The sequence below is a fragment of the Biomphalaria glabrata genome, chromosome 9, assembly GCF_947242115.1.
Source record: "Biomphalaria glabrata chromosome 9, xgBioGlab47.1, whole genome shotgun sequence".
Taxonomy (NCBI): domain Eukaryota; kingdom Metazoa; phylum Mollusca; class Gastropoda; family Planorbidae; genus Biomphalaria; species Biomphalaria glabrata.
The window spans coordinates 31,879,943-31,895,839 of NC_074719.1; the positions used below are offsets into that span (position 1 = coordinate 31,879,943).

Here is a 15,897-nt window from a genome sequence, read left to right on the forward strand (position 1 = left end):
AAAAAATGTCTACACACCTATAAACTGAGGATTTTCTTCTATCATATGAAGATTAGGATGATTGATGTCTTCATTGGAAATTTCTGAAAAAGTTTGTAAAAGTGAAAAGCAAAAAACAACAACAAAAAAAAAAAAACACTGTTTCTCATGTATCCCCCAAATATTTGATAACATATCTACAAGATGACATTTTGTAATCATGAAGTCGTAAATGTTTTATAAAATTTTACAATAAATATTATACATTCTGAATCACCTGTTGATTATTTCTACGCTCTAGTGACCAATACGGGTCTGTTGCGTTTACATTATTAAAGGTCAATAAAATGAGAGACAGTGGAAATACTAGTGAACATCTAATTAAACACTCTAATAATTTATCTAAAACTTAACATTAACATTTATTTCATACGCTAAGACAAAAATGTGTAACTTCAGGCAACATATCAATTACTGAGACAACTTCCCTTGTGTTTCAATATTTACCTTTAAACTTTTCTCCCGCGTTTTTATTTTCGAGGCAAGGATCATTCTGAAGATAATAATGGATTTAAACATTTAGACATTTGTATACGATGAAAAAAAGTTAATTTTGATGTAACTATCTTTTTTCAAAAAGAAAAACAATATTTTTGCAAAGATCTTTATGAAGATCTATTTACTAACATGTCATAATAGAATCTTATTAAACAGCTTATCCTCGCTGCTTGTATTTGCATGCGATTTTATCATGTTAGGAAGAAATTGTATTTAGAAATAGGTCTAAGAACTAATAAAGGTTAGGGTATAAGACTCGAAAGTGAACTGGGTGATGGTTAAAGTTTCGAATGAACTAAGGCTAGGGTATCAAGAAGTGACTAATTTGTGGACTAAGCTTAAATTGATCGGGGTTAGGACTTCACCTAAAGAATTGACCAGCTGATGGCTAGGAATTTAACAGGAATCTTGTAATTGTCTTAAAATAAAATAGGTTAAATGTTAGTTTTAAGAATAGATCTGGGTTACTGTATTAATAAAGGAAACAATCGAGAGATATAATAACCTCAATCATTCATCCCTACAATCTTTACTCAATTCTTTATAAAAGAGGTATGCATTGCTCTAGGTCTGTGCAAATCTGCCTGTAAATAATATTCGCTTTAAAATGTCTTTCATCCTAAACATTCAAACAATATTTTAAAGTTTATCTTTTTTTTTGATTTTGAAATGATGTAAAATATACCTGCGTTATGAAGTCCCTGTGATGTTGACTTTTGATAGATTCTATTTTATTACAACAACATCGTGTTGACAGTTGATCTGATTTGTTATGAAAAGTATTAATAGATCAACGTTATATTTCTCATACATTTTTCATTTACAACAGTACAACAAGGGTACTGTAAAACCACTTCATCTAGAATCTAAATATATTTACGTTAATGTTTATTAATGAGAAAAAGAAAATATCATCCAATTAATTTTTATGTATCCTAGTCACACAAATAAAAAAATAGTTGAAGAATAAATCATAAAAACAAAAACATTCAGATGTTTTACTCTAGTATTTTAACATCTAATGTATCAACATCATGATATTTTAGCTATTAGAATAAAAATGTTTCAAACACATGGGCGTAGCTAGGTGTGGGTTGGGGAGCTAAGCGAAATGGAAATTTGCGACTATTGTTTTGCTTTAATTTTCTTTGATTGGGGGGGGGGTGATTTTAATGTGAAACCTTCACTTGCTCCAGCGTTGTCAAGATGGACTTAAGCATACAAACATTCTCATCGATATAAAAATAGCTGGAGCGAACAACCATCAATAAATATCATGAGCGTAGACATATAGGGAGAGAGTTGAGCTTAAAATATGTCAATATTATGTTCAGTTCAACCACTCCTATAGAGTTATGAAATTACAATGTCATATTCAATAAAAAAAAGTAAAGCTAGCTATAGTCACCTAATTCCATGAGCATAACCATGGGGGTGCGTGGGGTAAGCCCCCTCCAGAGGGTTTTAGTCTAAGCCTAAAGCGAGCTACAGTGACCAAATTGCATTAAAGTTTTAAACCTCACACCAATAAAAACGTAAAACAAATCTATAGCGTCTCAATTCCATAAAATTAGCAAAGGGAGCTTTGAGGTTTAACCCATGAAAAAAAAAAGCAAAAAGTGTTTTGTGTTAAAACATCCCCTTTTTATTTTCTAATTGAAAAAAAAAACTTAAGGAAAGTTTTAGTCATTAAATTCCATAATCATAGAGATTTAGATGTTAAAATCTCATTTCCATTAAAAGTAAAGCTACATTCACTAAATTTCACTAGTTTAGCCAATAAGAGATTGGTGGTTAACCCTCTCCAATAAAAAACTAAAGCAAAACTATATTTTCCATTTAAGCCTAGGAATAGTTTTTTTTTTTTCTTCAAATGAGATTCAACTCTACCCCACATTGCTTTTGTTTTTTTTATTTAGTCACTGGGCTCCATTTTGAAGTGTAGCAAAAAGCAGATTGAATATTTGACCTACAATTTCTTTAATCGAACGGTAGCATTGTAGACCCCCCAGAATATGTAATTTTTTAAAAAGTTTCTTATACGGCAATGGTGTAAATAAATTAGTATGTATGTATGTATGAATGTATGTATGTGCGTGTGAGTGTGTGTACGAAGGAAAAAAATTCACCTCCCAATCTTCACCGAAAAAATCCTGGCTACGCCCCTGGTTGCATATACCGTAGTTTAATTTAAGACTTACCAATTTTAGACTCAAGGACAGTAATTTTCTCTTTTAGTTCATTCAGCATTGAATAAAGTCTCTATAATTTATTTATTTAATGTATTAATGGATTACTGATGTGTTTAATGTAAAATTTCTATAACTAATTAATAAATAAATTAATTAACTATATTAACATTATTAATTTGAAAAAGAAAATGTAAGTCAACAGGCAACAATGGAACTTCCAAATACTCCTTCTTCCCTAGTGCTATTAGAGCATGGAATGAGTTGCCTGAGATATCTAAGAAAACCAGCAGAATTTTGGTCATTGGTTAATATGCATGACTAAATGCATGACGCGTTGGATGTAATCATCTACTTTTCTTTTGAAGTAACGTCTATATTATATAAGATAAGAAGATAAATTGGAGTATTAGTGAATTAGTGGAAAAGAAGCAACATATTCTTAAATCATATTTTTTACATGCTACGACTCTGTATGTATTGCCATAGTGTGAAAAAAAACAAATAGATCAGGCATTACCTCCTCTTAAAATAAATAACTTCCAACTTATTTGGTTGTTAGTTTATTTGTTTACTTTTTCTGTGAAACTTCGTGTTTTGTAGCGTAACCTTTTTAGGTAGATATTAGATTTTAGATATTCTAGAAGATAATACTTTCAATCTGTAATTATATTACAGTTTTCGTCACCCACATCCCCAAGCATCCGATCAACTTGAGAATCACATGATGAGGCACTAGCTACACGGACCACAGCATCTCACAATACAATAAGTTCCACTGGACAACAGGTGGCGATAATTTTCTTTTCTGTATGTTACAACCTTGAGTATCAAGATTCATGATTTGTACAGGAATCCTCTGGTCGTTCCTGTTAACAACCAGTATTCTCCCCACAGGCAGTCTACTGCATGCTTTCTTTGACTGCTCTGTGAGACTTGTGATAGATCCAGGATCATTACCGTCTTTTGTGTCACATATAATGGCTTCAGACTGTGAGGGTATGCTGGTATCCGTTATCAAGACCCTTTTATCTGTTCTTTTTTATGTCGTTCCCCCGGAAATCCAAATAATGCAAGAAGTCAAGTCCCAGAATACACTCATCCATGATGTTGGCGACCATGAATTTATGAATATAAGGTTGATTTTGTCATCTCAATGTTTACAATGATCTGTCATAGCAAAAGTTCTCCACTAGCTCTTTTTATAGAATAACCAGTTATTTCATAAATTACGTTGTTTTCAATAAGACTAAGATAAATTGTTGATTTGGTGCGCCAGTATCTAATAGAATCCTGCAAAAACGAACTCCTATTTTCCATTGTACTTTCAGATTTTTACTTTTTCCTAGCACAACCACTGAGATGATAAGCATAGGGCTTCTTGTGAATCTCGCTTTATGTCTCCTCCCCATGAGACCAACAGAATTTAGTTTTCTTCCTGGTTTTAGGATTGGATGCTGGCCTGGTGAGAGGTGACACAGTCCAACTTTTTGTCTTGGTCGGCCAGCAAAATCTTCTAGTACAATCTCTTTGAATGTGGCCAGGATCATCATAATTCCAGCAGCAAACGACCGGTCTGTTTTGTCTGGGCATTCGCTGAGGCAGTCTGTCATCTATAGTTTCCACCACTTTTCTGATAGTATGCTTAATGTTCTCAATAACAATAAGCCTCCGTTTGAAAAATTTCATTTTTTATGTCTTCTCAATCTTGCTGTTTTTTTTTACATTCTGTGGCAATTCAGAGGCCTGTCCTCGTGACGCTAACATTAACCCAGTTGCTTTTTCACCATTCGTATTCATCGTTCACTTTTTGCAGCCACCTCACATTGTCTTTTATAGACTGTCCACAAAACTGTACATTAAAAGTAGGTAGCTTGACTTTCCGAAACGATTTGCTCGATCCTGAATTTCCTGGACATCGTCATTATGGGCTTTAATCTTATGCTCCATCTCTACTGTAAACTGTGACCTAGTTTACTTTCGAAATCCAGACCTGTTTTCAAACCAGTTACAATAGCAAGCACGGACCTCTTCTATGTCACTCAACCTTCTGCTGAGCTAAGCATTCATTTAAAACTTGCAATTCCGGGTCACTCCCGTCTTCTTTCAATAAATTCTCAGACGGCTAATGAGGGCTTCTTTGTTTCCTGACGCTACGATGTCCCACCTCTTTAACCCTTCACGGATCTCTTTAATCTGGAGCACATGTAGCATTTAGAAGTTGACATGTTGGTAAGTAAAGTAGGCAACAACCTACTTCTGATACTTGTTGTTAAGACGTGAGAATAAACTAAAGAAAATAACTCACAGATTCTCAGGTTGCTGGTAACTCTCTGACTGCAGAAGCACAATTTAACTATAATCATCCAATACGCCAGATAAAAATAAATATTTTCACAATAATCTTATTGAAATGTACCTGTAATGGGTGTATTGTTGAATGCCTTTATCTTGAACACCTTACTCTTCCCTCTGTTTATAATAAGACCCATTCTAGCTGAATTGTCTGCAACAACTCTTATCTTTTCTTGCATCTGCTGCTGTGTTTAAGAAAGAAGAGCTAAGTCATCTGCAAAGTCGAGGTCATCTAACTGTCTCCTCAGCGTCCACCTGTATACCGTTCCACTTCTGGTCTGTTGCTGTCTTCAAGACCCAATCTATGGCTAGTAGAAACAAGAAGGGAGAGAGTTAACAGCCTTGTCTCACTCCTGTTTGGACTTCAAAAGCCTCTGTCAGTTGTCTGCCATGCACTACTCTGCAAGTCATCCATTCGTATGACTTCTTGATGATATTTGTATTTTTTTCATGCACTCCATAGTGTCTCAAAAGTCTTCAGAGGGTCTGTCTGTCCACATTGTCAAATGCCTTCTCATAGTCTATGAAACTGACGCAGAGAGGGGAGTTCCATTCCATGGACTGTTCCATAGTTTTGCTATCTGATCTGTGCATGATCTCTCCTTTCGAAAGCCGGCTTGTTAGTCACAGAGATGTGGGTCTACAGCATTTTTCATGATTTCATCTATATTAAGTTCGGCTCCGATTACAGCATATTTAACACAAGGCGTTTGTTCTCCAGTACTAAAATTAAAGAGATGTGTCAAGAGCAAGTGTGTACAAGATGTAAGATTGTGTTTGTTAATTTTATTAGTTGTGAGTCGTGAATTGTTTTTATCACGAATTTTTCAAGGGGGTACTAAGTACTAAGTGTAGCCACTAGTCAGTATAGTGAGTTGGAGAGCTGACCTGGTCTGATTCGGGTGTTGGTGGTTGTTTTTAGTTATTCTGTTTAGTGTAAGGGGATATTTTTCTTTCTATGTGCGTAAACAGAATATAATTAGATAAAGCTAAGGTATTTGATGACACCGTGAGAAAATATATTATTGAATATAGTTTAAGAGCCCTTAAATATTTAATTTTGCACATCTAATACTTTTTAGTATATTATAATTGTGTATCTATATTATATGTTTAAACCATGTTTGTTGCAAATAGATACTAAGTTTCTGCTCCTTTGTTCATTGTGATCTATATTAACAAATAAGTAATATCGGAGAATCGGCCACTGTGGCTTCTCCTTCGTGTTGAAAATGAATAAAGATTCATACTCTTTGCCATGAGTGTTAAACACAGACCCACCAGCACTCGTTATACTCTAAAATTACCAACACCAATTCAGTGTCGCTCTATACATTTAGTATCATACCTAAAATACTTGTACATTTTTAATGATCTACAGTTGGGGCATCGTATTATACCCCACAAAGACCTAACCAAAGCTCTTTACAAGATTATTGCTACTTTAAATGATTTCACCCTTCTTGCACACAACTAGAAGGAGCATCAACTTGTTTGGGCTATTAACTTAAAACAAAATGGAGTTTGTAATCAGTAAGCCCTTAAATGGAACTAAGTTCCACAAATAATGGCCACTTCCTTGTGTTGTCGACTATTTTTGGTTCCTGTGTGGCACAGTTTCCCACAATGTGTCTAGAGAAGTAGACAACCATCTAGCTAAGGCCAACAGCGTTTTTGGTCGTCTGCAAGTGAAAGTATGGTGGGCTAGGTCTCTTTACCTAACAATTAAAATTCAAGTTTGCAAAGCAGTAGTTCTAATCACATTTTTGTAAGTATTGGGGACGTCTACGTTTCCGTCCAAGGTGTATTTGCTCCATAATGGGCGTACCCTGGCAGGACTACCTAACAATTGACAATGTGGCTGATGTAGACAGTGTAGAAGCACTACCTATCATTCAACAGCTGCACTGGGACACTTTTCCCGTATGGAGACGACCGCATGCCAAATGCTATCTTTTTAGGGAGCTTTAAGGAGGACATCTTTGAAGCGCTATAAAGATCAACTTTGGCTCTACTTTGTCCTTACCATCAATGCCATACAGAAAAATATCTGGAAACATGGCCCCTGAAAAAGAAAATAGAAAAGCCCTTACTCATTTTAGGCTCAGAGAAAAACCTTGTAGAGGATAGGCTTAGAAAACGTACAAAAAAACTTAAATAGACCCCCGGCCATGGGCGTAGCCAGGTGAGGGTTTTTGGGGCTCGACCCCCACCCAAAATGAAATCCTCCCCCAGCGGGAGGGGAGAGTGGAACTTGTGACTAATTTTTTGCTTTGATTTAGTTTATTTTTGGTGAGACTTTACTATTAAGCACAGCCAAAGGGGGGGGGGGTGAGCTTACAATACCCTTCCACGAGATTTCGCGGCTTAAACTCCCACCTTCTATTAAAACAAAATGCAAACAACGATCCCCGAATTCCAAAAGCATAGCCAAGGGGGATTTTGAGTTAAAACCCCCTACCAAAATATTTTTTTATGATAAAACCCCCTCTTTAATATAAGTTTAAAGAGCGTGCCATGTGGGTTTTGGGTTTAAAAACTCCTTCCAAAGGGCTTTATGTTAAACCCCATCCAGAGGGTTTTAAGTTAAAAACCTCCTCCAGCGGGATTGTAGGCTATAAACCACATCTTCAATTAAAAAAAAAAGAAAACTACACACTCAAATTTCTATGAGCGTAGCCATGGGGGGGGGGGGGGGTTAAGTTTAAAACCCCTCCAGATGGTTTTAAGTTTAAAATCCCTCTTACAGATAGTTTTCATGTTGAAAACCCCCTCATCAATATTATTCTAAAGCAAACGATAGTCACCAAAGTCTAAGTCTAAGGGGTTTTGAGTTTGTTTAAAAAAAAACCCAGAGATTTTTTAGTTAAAAAACCCCCAACGAATGTTTTTGACGTTAAAACTTCCCTTTTCGATATAAAATCTAAAGCAAACTGCAGTCATCTAATTCCCAGACCGTACCCAAGAAAGGTTACACATTTCTACCATTCGTTGGGCTCCATTAATAAAGTGCAGTGCATAGTACGGAAGTCATCTGCGGAAATTAAAAAAGAAACAAACAAAAGTGGCTCATCAAAGATGGCTAAGACGGATTTTAGGAGTCAGTTATAGAGATCGGGTCTAAATCAAGAAGAAATCATATGCCAAATTGGGAGTCGACCACTTAGTGAGGTTGTGACAGAGTGTTGTATACCAAGAGTTGCGATGAAATGGAGGCTATTATGTCGAAAGTGCAAACAGGGACGTCCTCATGTAACTTGGCGCCACACTTTAATGGAGGACCTCAGAGCATTGGACACCAGCTGGGAAGAGACCAGTGACAGATTTTTGTGGAGACAGCTATCTGTTTAATGCGCTAAACGGCACAGGATGATCTAAATCCTAAGTAAGTAGGAAAAGTAGATTAGGTTATTGAAATAATATTTTTAATAGCAGTAGATACCTCAGAATATGCAATTTTTTGCTTAAAGTACAAGAAGTAGTACCTGATGGCGGGGCTCCTACCCGAACCCCACTAGGGCAGCTCAGAGCGCTCCCCCAGAACTCCCCAGAGAACTCCCGCCAGATATTGACTCACATAACTTCATGTTGGGATATCAACAGGAAGAGCCTATTCTAGGGTACAAAAAATGACTTCCGAAAGAATGAAGGGTCAAAATGTAATAAATGTACACACACACACTAATATAAATATAAGAACCCCCATACCATAAAAAATGAGGGGGGGGGGAGAAAAAAAAACTCCCCCGAAAAATCCCCCCCCGGACAAAAAATCCTATCTACGCCCATGCCCCCGGCATAAGATTTGGAATATATGCAAATTGCATTTGGGTTTGCCTAGTCATGTAAAACACTGCACTCATTCTTAAACTTTGGAATCTAACGCATTGGTATTATTATTACTATTAGTTTTAATTTCCATTTTTAGCGGCCCCAGAAAGGGGAAAACGCTATTAGTTTTGTGTGACATGTCTATCCGTCATCCCGATTAGATCTCGTAAACTAGAAAATATAGTGAAAATCCGACATCATAATATTTTAGACCATTCAAAGTTCTGATGCAACGACTACTTTTTTTTTTCTGAAAGCAAAAAATCTAATTTTTTAAATCATTTATGCAAGCAGTTTTTTAATAAAAATACACCACATTTAGAACTATTAACCATTAAACACTCAAACATTTCGGACTTTTATTAGGGGTGGTAACGGTGTATCATATTTTTAAAACATTTATGCAAACGGTTGTAGATTTTTTGTCAAAATTTTTTTTATTGTTAAGTTATGTAAGTTATGTTATACAAAGTACTATTACACATAAACAAATGTTTACTATTTTTTAAAGAGAAAAATTCTATTTAGTATGCACTATAAGTTAGACATAATTTAAGACGATTAACATATTTCTTACCACATTTCTTTCTTCCAATAATTATCCACCAGTAATACTGCACATACTCTTGCAGCTCATAAATTGGGGGAGACGAACATTTACCTTCATTTAAACACATTTATGCAATAAATTAAGTTATGTTATACAAATTACTATATTTACACACAAACAATGTTTACTATATTTTTAAAGATGAGAAAAAATATATTTAGTATGCATTATACGTTAGACATAATTTAAGACTATTAATAATGTTATAAAGTGCATTTTCTTTCCCCTTTAATTTTTGTACCCATTTGCTAATGTTTATTTTGAGGATTCGAATAAGAGATTTTGCCTTAACAAAATAATTAGATCAACTATAAGACTTCAGTTGGGCCAGGTTCACATCTAACTTTACATTCACTTTCACCTATCCTTTGATCTGCTGGACCGCAGGGGTACTACATAAGATATGTCAACCTTCTTTCTACATTCTTATCTGTAATTTGTCTTTGATATAATTTCATTCGGATGTTCTTTCTGAAAATATAGAAGCTTGCCTGGGTGGACCACTTCGGGGGCCGATTTTGAGTCTGTGTTTTCACACAAACTGTCTTTGTAACCTTGTTCAGGATCTAAACCTTGATTATCACTAAACTTACTTGCACAATTTCTAGAAACTCAGTTGCATCCATAATATAAGTTTGCCTACTCAATCTGGATAAATAAAATTTGTTGAGTGCGCTCAGTCTATTGAAACTACCAAGTGAATCTAGAACAAAAAATGAAAATAAATATGAAAATATTTATTTTTTACAAAATTCTAAATAATTGTTTAATCTTAGTAATTAAGTAATTCATTAATAGATTCAACAGAGGATTTGTTAATTAAACAATCAAGCACAGTTAAAACCTGTCCTTATTAAATCAAACTACTATTACAAAATTCTAATGAAATTAATCTTACGCCATACTCCCCGATAAAATAATAAACAAAACTGTGAAGTCCATGTTTATTTATCTCCCAGACAAAAGTCTCTGTGCTCAATTAATAGACGTAAATATATGAGTAATTAAACACAGTCTGAGAAAACTAAAACAAACTTTATGGTCGGTGACCATGTTCAATGTGGGTAGCTAGAAAAACACAGTCTGAGAAAACTAAAACAAACTTCATGGTCAGTCACCATGTTCAATGTGGGTAGCTAGAAAAACACAGTCTGAGAAAACTAAAACAAACTTTATGGTCAGTCACCATGTTCAATGTGGGTAGCTAGAAAAACACAGTCTGAGAAAACTAAAACAAACTTTATGGTCGGTGACCATGTTCAATGTGGGTAGCTAGAAAAACACAGTCTGAGAAAACTAAAACAAACTTTATGGTCAGTCACCATGTTCAATGTGGGTAGCTAGAAAAACACAGTCTGAGAAAACTAAAACAAACTTTATGGTCAGTCACCATGTTCAATGTGGGTAGCTAGAAAAACACAGTCTGAGAAAACTAAAACAAACTTTATGGTCAGTCACCATGTTCAATGTGGGTAGCTAGAAAAACACAGTCTGAGAAAACTAAAACAAACTTCATGGTCAGTCACCATGTTCAATGTGGGTAGCTAGAAAAACACAGTCTGAGAAAACTAAAACAAACTTCATGGTCAGTCACCATGTTCAATGTGGGTAGCTAGAAAAACACAGTCTGAGAAAACTAAAACAAACTTCATGGTCAGTCACCATGTTCAATGTGGGTAGCTAGAAAAACACAGTCTGAGAAAACTAAAACAAACTTCATGGTCAGTCACCATGTTCAATGTGGGTAGCTAGAAAAACACAGTCTGAAAAAACTAAAACAAACTTCATGGTCAGTCACCATGTTCAATGTGGGTAGCTAGAAAAACACAGTCTGAAAAAACTAAAACAAACTTCATGGTCAGTCACCATGTTCAATGTGGGTAGCTAGAAAAACACAGTCTGAGAAAACTAAAACAAACTTCATGGTCAGTCACCATGTTCAATGTGGGTAGCTAGAAAAACACAGTCTGAGAAAACTAAAACAAACTTCATGGTCAGTCACCATGTTCAATGTGGGTAGCTAGAAAAACACAGTCTGAGAAAACTAAAACAAACTTCATGGTCAGTCACCATGTTCAATGTGGGTAGCTAGAAAAACACAGTCTGAAAAAACTAAAACAAACTTTATGGTCAGTCACCATGTTCAATGTGGGTAGCTAGAAAAACACAGTCTGAGAAAACTAAAACAAACTTCATGGTCAGTCACCATGTTCAATGTGGGTAGCTAGAAAAACACAGTCTGAGAAAACTAAAACAAACTTCATGGTCAGTCACCATGTTCAATGTGGGTAGCTAGAAAAACACAGTCTGAAAAAACTAAAACAAACTTTATGGTCAGTCACCATGTTCAATGTGGGTAGCTAGAAAAACACAGTCTGAAAAAACTAAAACAAACTTCATGGTCAGTCACCATGTTCAATGTGGGTAGCTAGAAAAACACAGTCTGAAAAAACTAAAACAAACTTTATGGTCAGTCACCATGTTCAATGTGGGTAGCTAGAAAAACACAGTCTGAAAAAACTAAAACAAACTTCATGGTCAGTCACCATGTTCAATGTGGGTAGCTAGAAAAACACAGTCTGAAAAAACTAAAACAAACTTTATGGTCAGTCACCATGTTCAATGTGGGTAGCTAGAAAAACACAGTCTGAGAAAACTAAAACAAACTTCATGGTCAGTCACCATGTTCAATGTGGGTAGCTAGAAAAACACAGTCTGAGAAAACTAAAACAAACTTCATGGTCAGTCACCATGTTCAATGTGGGTAGCTAGAAAAACACAGTCTGAGAAAACTAAAACAAACTTCATGGTCAGTCACCATGTTCAATGTGGGTAGCTAGAAAAACACAGTCTGAGAAAACTAAAACAAACTTCATGGTCAGTCACCATGTTCAATGTGGGTAGCTAGAAAAACACAGTCTGAGAAAACTAAAACAAACTTCATGGTCAGTCACCATGTTCAATGTGGGTAGCTAGAAAAACACAGTCTGAGAAAACTAAAACAAACTTCATGGTCAGTCACCATGTTCAATGTGGGTAGCTAGAAAAACACAGTCTGAGAAAACTAAAACAAACTTCATGGTCAGTCACCATGTTCAATGTGGGTAGCTAGAAAAACACAGTCTGAGAAAACTAAAACAAACTTCATGGTCAGTCACCATGTTCAATGTGGGTAGCTAGAAAAACACAGTCTGAGAAAACTAAAACAAACTTCATGGTCAGTCACCATGTTCAATGTGGGTAGCTAGAAAAACACAGTCTGAGAAAACTAAAACAAACTTCATGGTCAGTCACCATGTTCAATGTGGGTAGCTAGAAAAACACAGTCTGAGAAAACTAAAACAAACTTCATGGTCAGTCACCATGTTCAATGTGGGTAGCTAGAAAAACACAGTCTGAAAAAACTAAAACAAACTTCATGGTCAGTCACCATGTTCAATGTGGGTAGCTAGAAAAACACAGTCTGAAAAAACTAAAACAAACTTCATGGTCAGTCACCATGTTCAATGTGGGTAGCTAGAAAAACACAGTCTGAGAAAACTAAAACAAACTTCATGGTCAGTCACCATGTTCAATGTGGGTAGCTAGAAAAACACAGTCTGAGAAAACTAAAACAAACTTCATGGTCAGTCACCATGTTCAATGTGGGTAGCTAGAAAAACACAGTCTGAGAAAACTAAAACAAACTTCATGGTCAGTCACCATGTTCAATGTGGGTAGCTAGAAAAACACAGTCTGAGAAAACTAAAACAAACTTCATGGTCAGTCACCAGATTAAATGTGGGTAGCTAGAAAGGGATGGGTTGATGATCAAGACTCGAACAAATGAAACATCTCGCACTTTGATTCGTTTTCTTACCACTAGCTGGGCTCCACTGATTTGATATTTTACCTGATATTTTAGCGGCCCCGAAAAGGAAAAATACGCTATTAGTTTTGTGTGGCCTGTGTGTCCGTCCGTCCCATTTAGATCTCAGAAACTAGAAGAGAATAAGAAAATCGGACATCGTGATATTTTAGATCATTCAAAGTTCTGATGCAACGGCTTCTTTTTTCTTTTCCGAAACTAAAACATCTAATTTTTAAAATTATCTATGCAAGCAGATTATTTTTTTTAAATACACCACTTTTAAATGGAAAACTTCAGGGGAGGTATTTCTTTTAAAAAGGTAACAGACTTCTTCATTGATAAATCAAGCTTCATTTAAAGATTCGCGCATTGGTACAAAAACATTGCATGTAAGGTCACAATTGAAAAAGTATCAATGAATTATTATAAAAAAAGATATTCCATTTGTAAACTACCTCATGGAATAGAATATTGATTCAAATGCTGTTTTTAAAAATAATTTTAATACGAACTTCATTTTAGTTAAAAGTTTAAAAAAAAAAGAACTACTTTTATAACGAATAGTTTTGACATATCTTCATGATACACATGACAACAGTCTAAATTAGACTCACTAGAGGCCAGATGTAGATCAAAATTTAGCTACAAAATTTACATCTATAAATTATTGAGGAAATAGTTTATCTTCTTACGGTTTAGGGGTGCAGATTGATTTATTATATAAACAATAGAATGATATTAAGAAGTGAATGTGATGCAAAAAGCATAGTGCATTATTATCCAGTAGTAGACCTACTAGATCTACAACTTATCCCGAGCATAATATTTGCCTAAATCAGGTCTAGTAAATTTAAGATTTAAAGTCATACGAATTCTATTCTAGATCTAGATTATATATCTAAATTCTAGGTCTAGTCTAGATTCTAGATATAACTTGGATTCTAGATTTAGTTCTAGATTTTTATCTAGGCCTAGTCTAGATTCTAGGTCTAAATCTAGTCTAGATTCTAGGTCTAGACCTAGTCTAGATTCTAGGTCTAGACCTAGTATAGATTCTAGGTCTTGATCTAGTCTACTTTCTAGGTCTTGACCTATTCTAGATACTACGTCTAGACTTAGATATCTAGACTATATCTAGATTATAGAACTAGTCTAGTAATCTAGATCTAGTCTAGCTCTAGATTCTAGATATATTCTATATTCTAGAGTTATCGACAGACCTATAACGTAGATAGAGCTATTATGATCAGAATTAGTAGGCCTACTAGTGGGTAATGGTGCACTATGCTGTTCATATGAGAATCCGGTTATTTGTGCGGGAATTTTTTTTTTGAATTTTCTAGCCCGTCTACTCCAATATATTAATCGACATTGTTGGCGAGAGATACGTATCTGGGAGCAGTAGCGTCACTAGGGTGTGCGAAGGGTGCAGTTGCACAGTATGAAACATTTTTTGGGATGACACCCAAGTGAAAAAAAAATTTCTTGGCAAAAGTGGACACATCGGAAAAGATAATCATATTTAAATCTCTAGACATATGCCCAAACATGGCTAGAAACGTCTAGATGGTTGTTTAAGTTTAAATGTCAAAGCACAACGTTATACCACTTCTATCTTAAAATATAACAAAAGAAACCTGTTAAAATGATGTTAAGTCTGTTTCTAATTTTAATTAAATATCTTTGTAAATATTGCAATAACATTTGAATAAATGTCATAAACAGTGGGCTTTTATAATAGAATTCACCCTCATTTTACATTTGAGTAAAAATCAATAATATTAGGTAATCATCTCACTGTATTTGTTCAACAAAAAGAACTAACTAGCAATAGTGTTTATTGGAATATATTTGAAGAAAGTTGGTGGGAAGGGATGACACCCTGAGCTACCGCACGTTTTATCAAAGAAGAAGTGTTGTACTGTTTGCTTTTATGTGAAAAAAAAAACGCCCAATGATTTTAAAAATTTTATTAATTTAAAAAATCAAAATAAGACTATGGCTTAAATATTCCAGGTCAATTGGTGACTTCTATGGGGGCAGCCTCTGAGTTTGTAATCTTTTTTTTTTTTTTTTGTATTTTTTTTTTTATCTTGCTCTGTGGAATTCTTACAAAATGCATTTTTACAGCTCAAAATCAGGAACAAAAAAACAAACAATAAGGCTTTAGCCAGCAAGGTAATTTTTTTTTGTCTTTCCACAAAATCGAGAACGAACCTATTCTATGGTACAAATGAATTACTTTTAAAAATATTAAAGTACTAAATGGTAAATTTAGTATTAAACGATATTTTATATGGAGAGGGTCGAAATTTGACTAGAAGCAGTAAAAGTTAAATTCGAACAATAAATTGATAATGTAGTCGAAGTAAAAACATATAATTTGATTTTAAATTATCTTGTGCTAAAGACTATCGTACATTCAAAATTGTCCAATAAGATTTAAAAATGAAGGGAGAAAGGAGAATGTTCAATACAAACATTTTTTTTTTACATTCACGTCTTTATCTTTTTTTATGCTATCA

The 15,897-nt window shown here is 34.8% G+C and overlaps 2 protein-coding genes across 20 annotated transcripts in view; one reads left to right on the forward strand and one right to left on the reverse strand.

Annotated features, from left to right (window-relative positions):
* Positions 1–15,897, forward strand: part of LOC106076093 (uncharacterized) — a 320,041-nt gene that overhangs the window by 212,289 nt on the left and 91,855 nt on the right. The gene's annotated exons all lie outside the window — the stretch shown is intronic.
* The window catches only part of LOC106059715 (uncharacterized), a 35,170-nt gene that overhangs the window by 6,664 nt on the left and 12,609 nt on the right, over positions 1–15,897 (reverse strand). For 11 of the 19 annotated variants that reach the window (XM_056042451.1, XM_056042446.1, XM_056042445.1 and 8 more), the window contains 7 exons: positions 13,415–13,502; positions 10,116–10,225; positions 7,108–7,146; positions 2,739–2,799; positions 1,223–1,299; positions 487–532; positions 18–83 (listed from right to left, as the gene is read on the reverse strand). In XM_056042451.1, coding sequence (XP_055898426.1) covers positions 18–83; positions 487–532; positions 1,223–1,299; positions 2,739–2,799; positions 7,108–7,146; positions 10,116–10,148 — 322 coding nt within the window. In that variant the 5' untranslated portion in view covers positions 10,149–10,225; positions 13,415–13,502. The other 8 variants (XM_056042439.1, XM_056042437.1, XM_056042452.1 and 5 more) reach the window with 5 other exon arrangements.